Here is a 20,045-nt window from a genome sequence, read left to right as displayed (position 1 = left end):
ACATGAAAAGGTATTAGATAGAACTAACGGACTTGGACGATATAAGCAATGTGACCTTTTATTATCGATTGTTGTACGATTAATCCGGATTCGATCGCTTCGTTTTTCGTCAGGGATAAAGAAGTTCATTTTTATCGTTTGATTCTCCACGTCCTTCAAGACGCATTTCACTTCGTATAATTAGTCATCGGAATGGATGATAATCATGTGGTATTAAAGCGAAGATCGGACAGACTTGGTAAGATAGTTCAAATGTTGTTGAAAGGTAAATGGCAGAGATAGCAAATGAAGACGCGATTGCATCTTCATTTTTCTCTATGTTTCCTTTTTTACTTGATGCACGTGCGTGTTGATTATGAAAATGCAGAAACGTTAAGGAAACAAGTTTCGAAAGGAATCTATTGATTTAAACGCAAAAAATTTATATTTCTCAAATTATAAAAGACGATTTCTTAGCAAAAAGACTATGTTACACTTGCGATCTGGATGAACATAAAGAAAAGATAAAGGAAAATGGAAATTTTGTGTTTTGCAATTATATCAATGTATTTTCGTTAAAGATCAATTCACAGAAGAATACGGCTTGTTAAACAGTGATAATTGTTAAAGGAAAAGTTGCAAAATGTGTGAAAATCGAATTTAAAAGATTGTACAAAGATTGCATAAAAGTTTGGCCTATACAATTTTATTAAACTAAAGAAGACAATTTTGTTAATTTGAAGCACTTTGGAATAGTTTTCACAATAAATAAATGTCACGAATAATTTTCACCAAGCTTTACATATGATCATCTTTGCCATATTATGGTGTATTCGTTATTATATATTATGTAGAGTGAAATAAATTAAGATTATAATTTGTTTAATAACTGAAAAACAAATACTTATTCAGTAAGCATTAAATTTAATATTTAACTAATTTTACAACAGAGTAAGAAAGAAATTTTGTTAAAAACCACAATTTGAAAGATGTATAACTAACTTTTTTATAAAAATTGTAATTATATTCGTTTACAGATTATAATTATATTTATCCGAAGACTGTCAAAACTGTTAATTGATGTAGGTTTGCGGTTGATAATTAATCAATTCACACAGATTCGATTTCTCTTTCTATATTTCTCTGCCTCGTACAACACGTCTTAACACACAGGATACACTTAGTCTATTAACACGTGGTCAACTTCTAAGACAAAAAAGCGTGGTTAGAAGTCGTACCAACTTAGCTTGTAGTAACTAGCGATCATGCCAACTTAACTTTTCTCAACAAAAACATCAAACAAGTACAAAAAATATTTCCTATCATTGATACTTATATTATTGTGAAGTGAATGTATATATATACAGTCAACATTACATAATTGTACAAACTGTCTGCATCATGACGTTTCTCTGTCTCTGTGATAATATTAATATGCAAATAAAAAGGACACAACTACCACTGTGTTTATTTTGTAAACGAAAATGTTACTGAAAATGATAACATGTTTCATCCTATATACTGCTGCACTCCAAACTTCAAGATTTAATGCAGCATGATTATGTGGAATTATCCTGTTTTTTATAACTGTTTTAAAATTAATAAATTCAAGTTTCTCATTATGTAATACATTAGTTGGTAGACAGTAATTAACTCTGTAAGTCTGTCAAGACTTAATCAAGCTATATGACGTAAATATACTGCTTTAGATTTAATAAACGAAATATGAGATTTATTATTAATATCTATCTCGACATTACACTCTTATTAGTAAATGAAAAATGAAAAATTTCTTAACTTAGCTTAATATAACCAACACAATTTATATTTAAATTTCCACAAATATTCAAATTAAACTATTTCTAAAATAAACATGTTATTAATGCAAAAATGCAGGAAAACGTATATGAAAAAGTATTCAGTTTATTTGAATGAATTTTTATGACAAATATATGTATAATATTATAAGTCTTATACAAAATATTTTGAGTTTCAAACTACATATATTTATATAAGTATATACATTTCTCTTGTTTTAAAACTTTAACTGCATTAAAAGAAGCTGCATATGCTTTACAGCACGAGCATAGAACCCACTTTAGAAGATTGTCTGCTATAGAAGATGTGCCCTCTTGTTATACAGGGTGATTGGTAACTGGTGGTACAAACGGAAAGGGGGTGATTCTACGCGAAAAAAGAGGTCGAAAATATAGAATAAAATTTTTTCGTTTGAGGCTTTGTTTTCGAAAAAATAAAATTTCTTTTTTTTTAATTTTTTTCTTTTTTTTTAATTTTTACATCGAGACAACGATCTACAGTGAGATCCGTTGTAACGAGACGTGATAAAGTGCACGCGTACCGAGCGGAAATTCAAAGTCGATTTTCTCGAAAACAAAGCCTCAAACGAAAAATTTTTATTATATATTTTCGACTTCTTTTTTCGCGTAGAATCACCCCCTTTCCGCTTGTACCACCAGTTATCAACCACACTGTATACATTTCATGGAAATTACCAAAGTTTTAAACACTCAATTGTCCATTATATCAATAAGTCTCCACATTTAATGGGATCATCAGACTTTTGACACTTATTGTATACTAGTGACTACTATTATTTGAATACCATGTATTAATTTTTTACTAATTATCAGTGAATATTTACAGTGAATAACTCGTAACTTCTATATGCATATGTTAAGCGGTTGCACATTTTACCAATATAATCACGATAATTATCTCTCATTACTATACAAAATAGAGTATCGAGTACAGTACTCGTTATAATATTTTGTAAGTCAAACAATAGTTTATACGCGGGTTCCTGTTGTTTTAATCAATCAGTAATTAGTAACTCTTATCATCAGTAATTATTCAGAAAAATATGAATGCGCATAAACGTCATAACACATAAATATCATTCGATAGATGATACATTCATCGAAACTTACTATCCGTCAGATAATACGTTCATAGAAATTTTTAACGATAGATTCAAATACTTTCAAATGTTTTCATAAATCATTTTATATGCCGGTCGATAATCCGTGAAACAAAAATAAAGAAATGAAGTTGTAGAAAAGGAATATAAGTTAAAAAATAATGGTTAGTAAGACAATAAATTTATCGAATATCTTGAAGTATATATTCTTGATGGAGTTTACCACCAGGAAAAACACGAATGAAATATATACCTTCGTGTTACAGTCTTCCCGCAATCTTCGTGAAATTATGTAACAGATCGTACGTGCATATTTTCTAATCCGTGATGACGTGCAAGAGATATACTCAATTGAATATTCTGTCGATAGGAATTCGAGATTACAATAAATCGATATCGTAACTGCGGAGCTAACTCTTTGGGGCATGGCTTAGGGTTTCCTTTATTCTGAATTTATGTTTATCAGTATTTTTATGACATTTATAAAACTTAATGAATTTCGCATAATCTTATTATTTACCATTGAATATATCGTTATTCCATCGAGTCTATTAAAAGGTTCATTATTTGTCACAGAAATAACGCAACTTTGTAATGATGTACATTGGGATATTAAAATACAAAATCATACTTTTATTCAAATGTTTTATTACGAAAATGAAGCTTTCGCAAATTTCTAATTATCTGACCTTTAACTAAAGTAAATCGTAGAATATAAAAATAACTAATCATATTATCAGCATCTTTGTTGCGCAAATAAATTTTCTTAAATTTCATTGCCCAAGATCTAAAGTTTTATCAAAAAATGTTTGTATACAGGACATAAGAAGTAAATAATTTATTTGTAGAAAGTTTATTTGTAAAACAAAGATGGTGATGGTGTGATTAGTTATTTTTATATTTCATGATTTGCTTTAGTGAAAGGTTAGATAATTAAAGAATTGAGAAGTTTTATTTTTATAATAAAACGTGTGTACATATTTTTAAAACAAAGGCTTATTTTAAAAGAAAGAAATTTAGAAATGAAGTAAATTAAAATATACGTACATATACGTAAATGCATAGAAAAATTTGTAAACATACAGCAAATGAAATTTTGTATTATGAATTACAAGTACCTGATACTCGGTTGATTCTTAAGATTTTCTGGGAGTTATAATTTTAATATTCAGAAGAATACCAATTAATATTGATATCATGTCTGTGGGCATTCGTAATCAGCGCAGTGAAATATATCACTGCGTTTCTCTAAATTAGTTCCATAAATTCATAAAATACAAGTTGAGTCACACTACTAAGTTTTTGGATTCCAGGAAATACAAATAAAAATCTTCTGAAAAAGTAGATATACCGAAGCAAATAATAACTGGACAGCAAAAATTTATCCACAAATATTGTAGCAAATGTTTTACATATTTTGGATGCTCGTACGTTCTTACATGTTACACGTATTTTGTATATTTTTGCACATTTAAATTTATCTTAAATTTATATTCATCCACAGTCTAATAATAACTACATTGTATTAATCTCCAATTGCATAAATGTCTTGGTATATTTAAATTGCGCAAGCCGGATATATCCATTGATCACCTAAAATAATAAAAAGACATTAAAACATAAGTTCGTTATCAATAATACAATAATTATTGAAAATTTTGTATCCAGATATTATCAACTTTTATTTCAAGGAAATTTAATGCCTTGCCTCTTAAGTGAGAAAATGTTTGGTGCGCGGACATAGAACTTGAGGAAATATCGCGTGCAACTTTTGCCGTCGTGCAAAAGCGGATAGTGTGATACCAGGAACGTCGCGTGCACTGACGTATCTATGAATAAATAGAATTACGCTAATCGTGTAGGTTACATCATAATATACGGAACTACTCTTACACTGCCGACGTAGATACGTGGCCGACCTTCGTCACGTCTTTTTTTATGACTACGTCGGAAAGAATTGTCACCAAGTTGTTCTTGAAACTTGTAAATTAAAAATTTAATTAAAAAGGTAGCTAATAATATCGTGATAATATTCTAATAATGTAGTAATATTTAGAAAAAAATAGTTTGGATTTCAACTTTATTAACATTTAAGATGATTATATTCCTGCGTCATATTTTCATTCCAATTTTATTGTTTCATATCGCGACAAAGGAAGGAAATTACTTATAGTCAGAAAATTAAAACTCCTGTTACGGTCTCCGAATTTTTATATTTCAATCCCGTTCGCGTTTCAACAAACGAGAACACTTTTGGTACTTCAAGAAAGACCTGTGCATAAAATTGTACCAAGAAATCACACACGCATATATACTCCTTCCTATTGTCCTTAAATTTAATAAATTTTTTAACACTAAAGAACGCAATTTGGTCAAAAATGGTCCAAAGAATGTAGCATGTTTCGAAAAAAAGAAACAAGTGTCATAAGCGAAGGTATTCGATATGAACAAACAAGCTTCTACGCTTATAGCTGCAATTATTTCAAAAGTTTATAAATTACAATTCACGGCAACTCTAAACACTAAAATATATTACTCCAACGCTTATAGTGATTACTATCTTAATTAACAAAATTATTTTTCATTTCCCCCCCCCCCATTTACGTTTAGAATTAAAAAAACTGAATAGGTATGAAAAATGAAAGATCAAAAAATAATGATTATTAAATTTGTCCCTCTTTTCTTGTGACTACAGAAAAATAACCAATAAATGTATGTAAAAATATATAAAGAAATGCAGCAATAATCAATATACAGCATACGGAAACTTTCTTTTTCGGCGTTTATTTTTCGTAATGTCTAAAATGTTAAATTTTAATATTCCTGCTACTATTGACAAAATAGACAACATTTTAATACTCTTTTTATTATTGCAACCGTCGTTATCGTTAAATATCCTTCAAAGATAGTAGCATAAATTTCGCCAATAATTAGTTGCACTAATTTTAAAGTATCGAGTAAATTATATAATATACGCTTATCACGTTGCATGTCAGAAAGACATACCAACGTTGCAATTTCACAACGTCATGACATCTTAAGTAATTCAATTGCATTGTAATTATTCGACTCGCCGCGAAACATAAATTTCATGTTAACAGTAATATTCGAAAAAACTGTTCCCGCATATTTTCGTGTTACATGTACGTGATTCGCCACCTAAACGTGTATTGAGAAACTTTGAGATTATGTGTGTGCAGAAAAGATTGGTGTCCAGTGAAGCATGAATGAAACAGTATAAGGAAATACGTCGATATTGTTGATAAAAAAATATGCGAACCTAGGAATAGGTATATGTGATCTGCAGCCAGATCGGTAATTGCTAACAAGATTGGTACGTTAAATTCTTTCACTGTTCTGAGAGACTCTAAGACTCGGTTGCCACGATTTACTGCTAATAATGATTGATTTCTCCATCAAATTTCAGTTAATATTATCCGATGCATTGATCTGAATAAGAAATTTAATAATTTGCGAGCTGGGCTTTATTTTTTATATTCAGAACGTTAATTACTATAATGTACTTGTAATATATTAATTTTGTATATTTTATATTATTATTGTGAAATTTTGATTAACATATTAAACATATCGATCTAATTCAGTTTAATAATTTGCAAACTTTTGAAATATTTTTGAAATATTTAATACGTTATACTTATGCTTCTATACTTGCATGGCATAGATATTTTAAATATAGAAAAAATTGATTATTTAATGACAACACGTTGAATTTTTAATTTGCATACGTTTGACTGGTATACCTTGAATTGAAATTCGTACATGATAGGCAAAAATCATTTATATGTTCGTTGTCATAATTTATTGAAAGGTTATCATGAATAATTACTGCTACAATTATTTTTTGTTTCTCTGATAATGTCACAATTGTCCAACGTTAAGGCCAGAAATTATACAATAACTGCATTAAAACTGTATGAATCACGAAACGTTATTAACAATTCTATCGTTACGATGCTTTTTTGTATTTCGATAAAATTTCAGTAAATTGTGGCATTATTGTTATTAGAATACTAGCACATATTGCTATCGGAATAATAGCATTACTTATTAGTGTTATAAATACTTGAAATAAATTGATAATTCAATTTTTCACCTACTCCGTTCAATTATTAGTATACAATATAGTTATACAAGTCATTATTAACATAGTTATTGATAATTATCAACACGATTTAAACATGTTTACATAATTTAAGACAACTAGAGAAAACACGCTTGAAAGATAAACCTAATAAACAAATAAAATGTAAACATCAGTAAATAATATAAAAAGACATAAATCAATATAAATTATCTGTATAAAGGGACATGTTTCATCATAGTTTCTACAGTAGCGTTATCGTAATTTTCCTTAGGTAAACGATCATTTATTTTGAACGACAGAACTTGTATACCGTTGTCACCCGATCGAGGCTTAACATAAAAAAATCGTATGTAAGAAACGAAAAACCAGTTTGCATTATCGCTTATCGATGCAAAAGCTGCATTAATCAAACGATTCGAATACTTGATGCCTGGATTCCTTCTCCACTATACTGGACTGGTCATTCGTATTTGATTGATTATGAAAATATTCAAAACACTGTTAGTTACCTTTTTCTATTATACTGTGTTAACTATTCAAGAAAAAATTTTTTTAGTCAGAAATATACACAATTATTTTATCGTATGATAGAACAGAAATTAGTTCTCTTTCTTCTATTCTTCCAAGATTGTTTTACAAAAATGTTTTACCTTGTAATTCATATTAATTAGAATGTTATAGTTTGTTTCACATATTAAAATAAGGAAAAAATACGAGATAAAAGCTAGTTAGTAATAAACTACGATAGACACAGATTGGTGACATTTATATTAATTTTATTTAGAAGTATTGAACTTCGCTTCTTCTAATTTCAGTGAATGCATTACGAAATTCTTGTGTTAATTCTTATTGCGTCATTTCTCTCTGTTAAATTTTCCCACGATTAAAAATTCGATGGCGTAATACTTGGTTGGCGATCTCGATAGCCAGGAAATGATTTTCCCGATTTATTCACTAATGAGAGCAACGCTCGTTTAATCACTATATTTAAACAAAAACTGATTGATTATTATTTTGTACTGTCGTTATAATTTTTTAATAACACATTCACAAATTTATGTTCCGCAGATAAAAAAAATTAACGTATTTGTTTTTGTAACCTATTATGAATTTACTAAATAAACTTTCATAGTATAGAATGAAACCAGTGTCACAAAATTCGAAAAAACGATCATTAAATCTCTTAAGGAAAGACTATTCTACTATATAATTATAATAAAATTCTATCGTTTTGTTGATAAAATATCAAAATTAAAGAAATCTAAAAATCTAAGGAAGAAATTATTCAACACTACGAGAGCGCGATACTTTGTGAGATGATAATGTCGTACAGATACAAAATGATTTCTCAAACTTTGGCGAAATAGACGTGAGTGCAAGAACAATTCGACACGTATTGAGAGATGCGGACTTAAAAGGACGAGCAAAACCATAGAGAACAATATTATAATATTGTTGATGTTTTTATAATGTTATTATAATATTATAAGACAATATTATGATTTGGAGTTTGAAATACTATTATCTTAACCTACAACTATGGGCATAGCCCGTAGTACGATGATCGTGCCAAACATAAATATTACGGGCATGGCTCGTAGTAGATGATCGAACCAAACGTAAATTCTCGAACGTAAATCGTAGGTTAAGGGGTTAATGACCTTTCCAATCTCTCAATTTAAACTCCTTAGAACATCTGTAAGATTTCTTGAAAAAGTCCACAACTGACTTTAACAACCGTGCTTCAAAGTTGAATCAATTCAATGTTGGGAAGAGCGCAGCCAAACTGAAGAAATATTTGGACAAACATTGGTAAAGAGTATGCCAATTAGGATATACAGGGTGGTTGGTAACTGCTGGTACAAGCTGAAAGGGGGTGATTCTACGCGAAAAAAGAGGTCGAAAATATAGAATAAAAAAATTTTTTTTATTTTTTTTTAATTTTTCCATCGAGACAAAGATCTACAGTGAGATCCGTTATAACGTACCGCACGTGTACCGAACAAAAATTCAAAGTCGATTTTCTCGAAAACAAAGCCTCAAACGAAAAATTTTTATTCTATATTTTCGACTTCTTTTTTCGCATAGAATCACCCCCTTCCCGCTTGTACCACCAGTTACCAACCACCCTGTATACTATGCCTGAAACTAAAGGTGACTGCATAAAATATTAACTGCAGCCCAAATTAAATCTCGTAACTGTTCAGATTTTAAGTTTCTGTATTTTTCAGTTGTAAAATGCCTTTCATTTTAAATCATTCTGTACAAAGTATATATTAGCATACTTATCTATAAGTATACTTAATATCATTCTCTATAAATTCTGTTGTTATTTCTATACTCAGAGGTAGGATCACAACAGTTATTATTTTATTGAATGGATAAATCTATCACACCGTTGTGAGCCAAAAAAACCTTTATTGCACGCGCTTACAAAAACTAGGAATAAAAACAAAAAAGTATCTTAAGCCTATCGATTGTAACTAGGATTATCTTCTAGTTACTATTTCTTATAACTAGCGCATCTGCAATTGGATAGCGAGCACGAACTCACGTTGTCATTTTCAACGAACCTCATATAACTTGTATATAAATTTTATGAAATTTATATGCAAATAGGAAAGTTATATACCACTGTAGATTATTATGTAATTAAAAGCATTTTAAAAAATTTAGTCAATCTTATATTGATTCAAAAATTGTATTTTTACATAACCTTGTTGTTATTTCTATACTCAGAGGTAAGATCAGAATAGTTATTATTTTATTCAATGGATAAATCTTTATTGCACGCGCTTACAAAAACTAGGGATAAAAACAAAAAAGTATCTTAAGCTTATCGATTGTAACTAGTATTATCTTCTAGTTACTATTTCTTATAACTAGCGCATCTGCAATTGGATGGTGAGCACGAACTCACGTTGTCATTTTCAACGAACCTCATATAACTTGTATATAAATTTTATGAAATTTATATGCAAATAGGAAAGTTATATACCACTGTAGATTATTATGTAATTAAAAGCATTTTAAAAAATTTAGTCAATCTTATATTGATTCAAAAATTGTATTTTTACATAACCTTGTTGTTATTTCTATACTCAGAGGTAGGATCGCAATAGTTATTATTTTATTGAATGAATTAATCTATCACATCGTTCTGAGCCATATAAACCTTTATTGCACGCGGTTGCAAAAACTAGGGATAAAAACAAAAAGCATCTTAAGCCTATCGATTAAATCTATCGATTGTAACTAGGATTATCTTCTAGTTACTATTTCTTATAACTAGCGCATCTGCAATTGGATGATGAGCACGAACTCACGTTGTCATTTTCAACAAATTCATTTGTTATTATTTATCTTTACTTTGCGGAGAAAAAATAGCTGCAAACATTGAACTCTTTTCCGAAACTTAATACAAATCATCTCAACCTTAATTAATAAAGCTTCTATGCTTTATTAATTGAAAAATATACAAATATAAAAATAGGTAGAAAAGTACCCACATCGAGCACACTTTATCATACTCGCTGAAACGTAGTCTATATCTTATCTTGTGTCTTGCGTCTACTGTAGTTCAAGTTTTAGGCTCAAAGAATTAAAAGACACATAATAAAGGGTCACAGGTCATCGACTGCAGTGGAATTTCTAGAAGTAAACATACAATCTTTATCTGAAATATTCATATGCAATGTACTTTCCATTATCATCGGAGTAAACGGGGAAGCATCCTATCACATTTATAATTTAAAATGTAAATATGAATCCTTAAAAGAATTATTTAGGTGCAAGTATATTGCAGTGACTCGTAACATTTTTCATTATTTTAAAATTAATTTAGATTCGAAATAAACAAGCAACCGTGGTTAGCATAAAAATACTTTTGAAACTATGCGATGTTTCGTATTATCCAATACCTGTATACTAACTAGTCTCATACAGAACGTAAGCTTTTAGCTATGTGTTTTAGACGAAAATAAACTGTTGTCTGTTTATTTGCTTTTCACTATGCGTATGCGTAAACATATATTCAGTTATCAAAAATTTCAATATAAAGATACATAGAATGTATATAATGTACGCAACTATATAAAATATTCAAAATATTATGCATTATAATATACATTACAATATACATTACTATATCTAATAGATAAATGAATTTTCTATTCTTTTATTATTTGTTTTACTTTTATTTTTTATTTTACTTTACGTTTTATTTCTTTACTTACGTCTATAAAAATATAAATTTAAATAAACATTCACGATCTAATTAAAACAAAAACCGAAAATACGAAGAGAAAATACTCAGGCTTATATTTACAAAGTCGCTCAGCTTTTACAATACATTAGTAGATCTTTATGTGTGCGTAACCTTGAGAAAAGATGTATATCAAACAAATACTACGTATGGTGAATGTAAACAAGGAGCCACTTAATTTATTGAGATGAAACGAGATCAAAGTGAACTTTATAACGTATTATTCGCAAAGAACACGAAATATGGCTTACCAAATTTAATAAACACACTGCAAAGAAAAGGTTCTAACTTTTCTAAATGATATTGGGTTTTACTACTGATTATAGATAGATAGTGTGTTCTGCTGATTATTCTCACCGTAGTCATCAAATACGCTTGGAAGGTGCATGTAACGTTAAACTTGTAATTAAAACAAAAATCCAGGCTTTTATCGGTGTCAGTTTTGTCCACGCTCATTTCATTGAGTGTTGGATGAATATGTTCCAAGTAAATAAAACTAACGATATCTTAGCAAAGAATTTACAATGAATCTGAGATTTATCGTTTTTCCAGAAGTTCGTGTTCCACGGTTTACTTCGGCGACATAGGTACGGGATCGGGGGTGGGAGAAGTAACCACCGCCTCGGCGGGGGGTGGCGAAGGTCTCAGCCTGACTCCAACCCCCGCCAGCAACAGCAACAACACAACTACCGCCACCCCCAGCACCACTGGCGTTACCACCATTACCATCACCACTACCACCACCACCTCCAACGACACCACCCCGCAGATCGTAACGGGGGCTGAACCGCCCCAGCACATGGAGACACCCTCGACGATGGTCCCCGACCAGGCACCCGCCCCCGGCCATCACTACCACCGTCACCACCACCATCATCAGCATCATCATCAACGCAGCGCATCCACCACTCCTAGCCATGGACCAAATACCACCGATACTTCCGATGAATTCGTCGCCGTTTCCAGAAAACGGAAGCTCTCCTGCCAGTAAGTTAATCGATTTCGTTCATTTTTATTAGACTGGATTTAGCGAATTTTTATGCATTTGTGAAATGGGAAATTTAAAGATGCACCGTCCGTATAATCTTTTTAATCCGAATCCATATAATCTATAATAAGTTTTAGTCCATTTAATCCGAATCCATATAATCTGCAGAAATACAGAAAATATCGAAAATAAAATACTCGTTGTAGTATTTAGTAGGTGAAACAAAACTTTGCTTGGGTTCCATTTCTTTAGTTATGTCCACAAAAACATCGATATACATAAATATCTGTAGTATAGTGTGTCTATTATGATGGATTAACCTGTTAGTCGAGTAATTTTCTAACCAGAAACTTCTATAATTTTAGGATTGAAAGCGAATAAAGACAGGTTAATTTTAATGAGTTCTTTGAAATATAAGCACGATGTAATTACATATTGACTTTTAAAGGGAACTGATACTGAGTAGGCTAACATTGTCTAACAGTTGGCTATTTGAGTCAGAGAGAAAAATTTTAGATAATAGAAAACGATCAAAATTACTAAAAAATAGAAGATCTATAAATAATGAAATTATTGTATCGTAAAGATTAAAAGTCTAAGTGACGAGTTAACCCGTCTTTCCTGATTAACAGGTTAACCCTCCAATTTTCATAGGCATATACGGGTATCACTTTTTATTTATTCTATAACAAAGGCAAATTTATAATTTATACATTTTAACGTATTTTAGTGGTAGGAGTTTAGTAGCGATTTGAATATGAGGGGAAATACGTGGGGAAAATATGACGAGTTCACTTTGATTGATTTCCTGATTTGCACATTCACAATAATAATTTATCAACTAATAATTAGTAAATTAACAAATTATAAGTTACAGGTTATTAATTTCTTTTTTACGATTTTATAACTTTTCGACAAATAAAAAATCAGATAATTTGCCATTTATGGAATTTACTTGTAAAATTACCATTGTTAATGTTATGCAACGAAGTTTGTTAATATTAGTAATTTGTAACTTTTGTCTTATAGAATTTTGCTAACAATACATATGATAATTCAATTGTGAAAAAAGTGTTTGGCACAAAATAATTAAAGAAAGAAATAAGCTGACAGATTTGAAAATGTTAGACTTTTGAAAATAAGTGATACATCCACAGCGTTTTGCAAAAAACGAGTAGTATATATTAGTTTAGTTGTTTTGTTAGCTTAACTTGATTAGCGTTGTTAATATCCTTAATATTCTTTAAATGTTCAACACGACGACAAAACGCTTTGTTTAGTATTGAATTACAAAATAAGACAGAATTATTTATTCATGGTTTCATTTATTCTTCGATTATTTTTAGTATTTTATTACAGAAAATGTACTTAATGTTACTTGATTGTTCAAGGTAAAGACATGCATATATATAAAATATGTTTTAAATTTACATCATTATAATTGGTTGATCTAACAATAAGTATAATAAGATTTTATATGCTATACGGGAGAAAAATATGTAATTTCCAATAAAAATAGGAAAACGATATTTCAGAACGAACTTTTCAAACGTATTATTTTTTATCGATAGAAATAAAAATTTCCATATTGTTTCATAATCTGAACTACGGGAATGAGAGGAGTTAAAGTTAGGTCAATAATAAAGGAAGAGAAAGTTATGCAATATGACTATATAGCAATGTTATATGGCACAAAGTATGTTACGATATGAAAGATATTCGAGCTCAGACGGTGCAGTTTCTTGACTGATCGGTACTTTTGCCGAATCGGTAAAACGGCCAAAAGCAGCGATCGTATAATTCCGTATCTTCACCGAAAATCCAACTCTCTCGCGTATCCTTACTTCCTTTGTTCGTTTGTCTATTACTATTTGCAGTTTGACAAAATGGACACGAATGTGTTTTTTATTATACTTTAGTATTGTCATCGTCACAAAAAAGGATTAACAGAAGATATTTAGTACATCCTATTGTAAAAGATAGGTATCGATTGGGTCTGAATCACGTTCTTATCGATATCTATTTTCGACGATTTGTTAAAAAGAATAAACAAAAATTTAACAAAAGAGAGCGTAACTGTAAGAATAAGTAACTATAAGTATTAGTGCCGAAAAAAAATTCATGGTATGCTTGAGGTAAATAACTCATTTTTATTAAATTTTGTAATTAATGCTAATTTTGGATAAAGTCTAGTGTCTAAATGTGTCTTTTCACATAGGTAGCTAAAGCCAAAAATGCGAGTCATTTTTCACGGAGATGAAAATTTTTTGAGGTTTTGAAAATTTGGCCTTATGAACATTTGGCCGACAAAGGTTTTAATTGCAAAAATCCGTAAGCGGCAAAACAAGTAATGGCACAGCCAGTGTCAATACTCCAAATGCCAATTTTGCCGCTTACAGCTTACCGTTTACCGTGCTCTGTATGATCGCAGGCTAACCGGCCGCCTCATAGTACGGCGGTTAGAAAATAAAAAACGATCCATACTTAATCCGACACTCATAATTCAAATGCGTACATAGTAAGCCATACAGCAGGTTCAGAGCACCGACTTTTAGAAAAGGTGTCGTCAAAATCCACGAAGACGTCACATATCAACAAGTTGATCGAAATGTTCTACGCTTTATTTCCGTGAAAAACGACGCTTATTTTCGGCAATCTCGGAAACCCCTAGAAAGTGTTATTTATTCTAACTTAATATCTAACAGTTAGGATACCGTAATAGAGCTGTGAGTTTTCAAGTAACATTAACGCTAATTTTTAAATTACAATCGTGACGTGTATACAATAATTAATCAGGTAGTCGAAGCATACCTATAGTTGAATAATCGGAGTCCTGATTTTCGACAGATTCAGTCCTTGTACTGATAATTAATAATGGCGATATATCACGTTGGCGTTCATTTGTGCCTTTTTTATAATGCTTTGTACTAAACTTATAACTCGAACTTGAAATTCTAATAATCAATTTAAAGGACGTTTAAAGAATTATACGTGACGATTTTCTTCTTGATTGCTCGTAGAATTTATCTGGTAATCTATTAATTTTATCATTTTTCGATATGTATAATTCATTTCTTACTTCAAAGTTGGCTTTTTTCTTCGTTCGCATACCGAGAGTGCTTCTTGTGATTGCAGTAGCTTCGAGAGTTCTGTTGCATTCGTTATTTCTTTCTTTCTCTATTCTATTTTCAATACTTTCGTGAGCAATTGTTATTCCTGGAATATTTTTCAAGATCAAGTGTTACTGGTGGGATAGGTGAAGCCTTGAAGACTTCGTCAACATATTTCAAGAACGTTCAGGTCGGTAAGGTTGCCCTTATCCTCAATAATTACCTCATTTTCATTACACAAGCTTTTGCATTATTGTATAACAGCATTAATTTTCATTTGTTCACTAATTTGGATTTCTACCGTAATTATACGCCAGCATCGTATGGAGTAGTAATATGTAAGTTCTACAAATCACTACTTATTGTTATCTTCTTGGAATGAAGCAATGATTCTCATATACAGGGTGGTTAGTAACTAGTGGTACAAGCGGAAAGAGGGTGATTCTACGCGAAAAAAGAAGTCGAAAATATAGAATAAAAATTTTTTTTTAATTTTTCCATCGAGACAACGATCTACAGTGAGATCCGTTATAACGAGCACGCGTACCGAGCGAAAATTCAAAGTCGATTTTCTCGAAAACAAAGCCTCAAACGAAAAATTTTTATTCTATATTTTCGACTTCTTTTTTCGCGTAGAATCACCCCCTTTCCGCTTGTACCACCAGTTACCAACCACCCTGTATATTTTGCATGTTCATCTTTATCAAGCTATTGCCTTGAATGTTTTCGATTACTAGTAGGCTACAAATATTCATAGCAATATATATTTTTCACATTAAATATTTTACGTAAATTCCTCTGAAGATAAGAAAGCTTGAAATTTCTCTTTAAAATTTTACAGGATAAGGAGCTTCCTAAGAACATCTGTTCCACCGAGTACATGTATTTGTCGTATCCTATAATCGACCGTATTAATATGTCGGAGATGTAGGGAAAACGGGCCTTTGTTTTGGAATTTTGGGAAGATTCCCAATGCTTTGGTCTAAACTATTCATTATAGCTGTACTTAAATAATAGAACTTAGAAGTAGTTGTTGTCATACGATCTGATTATGTTTGCCCGAGATTTGTGACAGTGGGCTTGGGCTCGAGGTGACACAACTGGTCGTCGAACGTAGCCACGGTCACGGGATGAACGTTTTTACTTAACAGAAGAAGTACCAATATTGAGGCACACACGCTGTTTTAACGAACAAGCCCCGGGCAGTAGCAATGACGGCTCTACGCGGGTCTGCCTAGTAACGGCGCCTGAAACTTTGTTGATAACCCCGATCAATACGCAATTGACAAGTGTGATCGTGTCAGTCTTTTATTCTTATGATCTCCTTGGTGAGTTTACTCACATCGTCAGGTCAATCAGTCACAGCTAACGTCATTTTGAGTTTCGAAACATATTCAATTGTACAAAGTGTTATCTCGTTGACCGTGGATTCGTTGGAACCTAAGAACACTGTCTTTACTTTAAGAGTGTCTAATAAACACGTTAAATTGTTAAATCCTGTTAAATCAACACTTGTACATATAATTGAAAATATAAACCTTATTGAACGACGACGATGGCTTATCCTAATGAAGATACGCAACTATCTAGCGCCAACCCGACAAACCCGGCAAATAAAATATTGTAGATGTTCTGATTATTTAACAGTTGATAATAAGGTGTTTATCTATCTGCTATAAATCAAAATAATACATTAAATACGCGAAATTTAGTTTTCCACGTTTGTATCGTTTGTATCAAATCAGTCTCATACGAACTATTATGAAATTGAAACTTCAATGGAATCAAATGAAATAACATAGAACAATGTATCTAGCTGATACAAAATATGTCTTACACTAGAGTACTTCATAATCATGTATACGTTGAAAATGGATTTATAAGGTTCAATTCTAGGATAATTCAGGGATCGATTCTGAAAATCGAGTTTATTGTGAAAATACTTAAATGAAATACAGGAGTAAACGACAATTAATAATTAACAACAATTAATAACAGTAATAATTAAATAAACAACAACCAATTAATAACAGTAAACAATAAATAGCAAGTTCTGTGCAATGTCTACCTGAAAATCGAGAATCGATTTTCAACGTCCTGAGCTACCGATCTTTCTCCGTCAATCTTCAATGTTTTAAATAATTACTCTTTCTTCTGTGATCTTGTCTACCTTCGATGTTGATCTCTGTCCGTCCGTTTGGGAAATGCGTGTGTCTCAAAATGACTCTCCGTAAAACAAAGAAAGCCGCTCTGTCCGTGAAACAAAAGAAGTCGTGCTGTCCGTAAAACAGAGAAAGTCCCCTTGTTTATCCGCATTTGAACTCTTAGAGAGTTTACATAGATATTAAAATTTCAGATTTTAAAATAAAAGATATTGTTTTATGACGCTGAAAGGAATATACAGTTTTTAAATTCTAGAGGAATTCAGAAAATATGGAACAAAAATAAGATTTTTCCGCCATAATAGTAAGCCTTGGTAGCATTATACCGAATTGATATGATCAAAGCAAGACTCCCAAAAGAATCAAATATAAGAGAACCACTTTGTTCCGTACGAAGCCAGTTTGACTATAGACGTAAGTGGAAGTCGTACAGCGTATTGAACTATTACACATATTAACCTGCCACCCATGGAGAATACGTTGAAACGAAGCCACCTAAATGTATTCAAGAGTGATATTTCCATCTACAAACATCTTTCTGGCCTGTTTCACCCTCCTGCTTCCGCTTTGACATTCCCATTAAACGAACGCAACTCCAAGTAATTACCAATCAAGGTGTCGGTTACCCGCTCAAAGGGTTAACTTAATCATTAACAGAACCGAAGATTTGCGTCTCTCGGGATATGGCTAGTCGAAATTGCCTTTAGTCACCAGCACGGTTGTGCTACCTCTGACCGGAATCTATCCAATTTCGCGTGTTTAAGAGAGTTCATGAACCATGAAGTCGAAACCTTGGACAAAATCAGAACAAAGCTTCCTTTTGATCAGTAGTGTTTTAGATTTTCCAATGCTTCCCATAGTATTAAATATTTCTTCTACATAGAAGTTATATATTTTGTTTTGGACTTGAGGCAATTATTTTGTATTAGATTAGATTTGATTAAATTACACACCATTACTCATGCAACATCGTTCGACATTTGCAATTTATTTTCAACGCAATTCGTTTCACTTATTATGAATTAGTTTAATATTTTTTTCATTGTTTTCTCTTCATTCATTTAGGTGATACGATATTGTGGACTTTGAAGGAATTCAATTATTTATAGCAGTATAATAACCAGACTGTGGATATTTAGACAAATTCATATTTTTGCAAATACAACCTACAGCAATGGAATCTAAGCAAAGATTTGTTTCAGTCACTAAATATGTATTACAACGAATACCATATTTTCGTGTATTATGCGTGTTTTTGATATTTCTGCATCTATAAATGACTAAAAAATGCAGAAATATCTATCTGCACTCTAATGTTTATAATAAGCTACTTTGTATAAACCATGAAAATTTGTTTTTGGATAGTGGGCTTTTGTATATATCTTCTATATCTTGACAAAATTACATTAATGCCTTTGCACATTATTCTTTTGCTTGAATCTTATTGAATTAGATCGATTTATGTATACGAAAATTTTAATTTAAGTTCAGATACCTATACAATTTTGAAATTGTCCAAATTCATGTTTAACTTCATTCGATGTACACCAAGTGTAATGAAATTATATATTACAAGCAAAAGATGTATTCCATTTTGTAAGCAATATATAATTTGAGATAGAATAATGCATTTAGAAACGAATTAAAGACTCTTCGTAATAAAGGTATGAAAATTATGCGTGCCTCTTGAAGTTTCTACGACGAAGCTGTACACAAACTAAACTTGGTGAAATTTTACATCAAAAGGGGTAACGCCCCTTTTGAGGTGTACACGCCGAAGAAATTGATTCAGTATATACTTGGTTTCCTGGTGTTTCGACGTCTCAGGACTCGAGTAGGTCTTCATCAATTATTATTTGACTATATTATTTCACACTCATAGAGTGAAAACAAAACTAAAAACCGAATCAGTCAATTTTTCCTATGATCAATAATTAATTAAAATAACGATGTATCTAGTATAAAAGCAACAATAAATCTTATACTAATATGTTTGATATTCTAATATTAAACGTACATCAGGATACTATATTTTATTTATATTTTATTATATTTTATTTTCTATTTGCTCTATGTAATTATAATAATAGATAATAAATTAATTTCAATGTCTTCATTTATCTATTTTGGACAATGATTTAGATTCAAAGATTTCCCATCTTGCAATGATTTTAAAGCAGAACTATCTATCATTTTACGACTACATGCTTTATAACAGATAAGCAATAAAATTTACTTTGTTAATTAAATTTAATGTAATTTAGTTAAACGAATTTTATAATTAAATAATTAATAAGCAAAATTTAAATTTGGCTTGAAAAGGCCATGAAATTAATTTACACACCTACATGCTTTTCTGATAAAAGTTTAAAATGATATTTTTACAATCAACGTTTCACTTTCTGTTTCAGCGACAGTAGTGATTTATTGGACGACACGGGAGACGATGCCAAATCTGTTCGCACAAACGACGATAGCAAAAAGTAAGTAAAGTAT

General features: G+C 30.9%; 1 protein-coding gene across 2 annotated transcripts in view; it reads left to right on the top strand.

Annotated features, from left to right (window-relative positions):
* cyc (basic helix-loop-helix ARNT-like protein cyc) overlaps window positions 1–20,045 on the top strand; it is a 90,178-nt gene that overhangs the window by 17,380 nt on the left and 52,753 nt on the right. For both annotated transcript variants that reach the window (XM_069121400.1, XM_069121409.1), the window contains exons 3-4: window positions 11,842–12,276; window positions 19,961–20,032. In XM_069121400.1, coding sequence (XP_068977501.1) covers window positions 11,842–12,276; window positions 19,961–20,032 — 507 coding nt within the window. The remainder of the gene's footprint in view (window positions 1–11,841; window positions 12,277–19,960; window positions 20,033–20,045) is intronic.

This window comes from Bombus flavifrons, chromosome 1, assembly GCF_040668555.2.
Source record: "Bombus flavifrons isolate JBK064 chromosome 1, iyBomFlav1_principal, whole genome shotgun sequence".
Lineage (NCBI taxonomy): Eukaryota > Metazoa > Arthropoda > Insecta > Hymenoptera > Apidae > Bombus > Bombus flavifrons.
The sequence above is the reverse complement of the archived record's forward strand: the minus strand, read 5'-3'. Positions and strand labels throughout refer to the sequence as shown.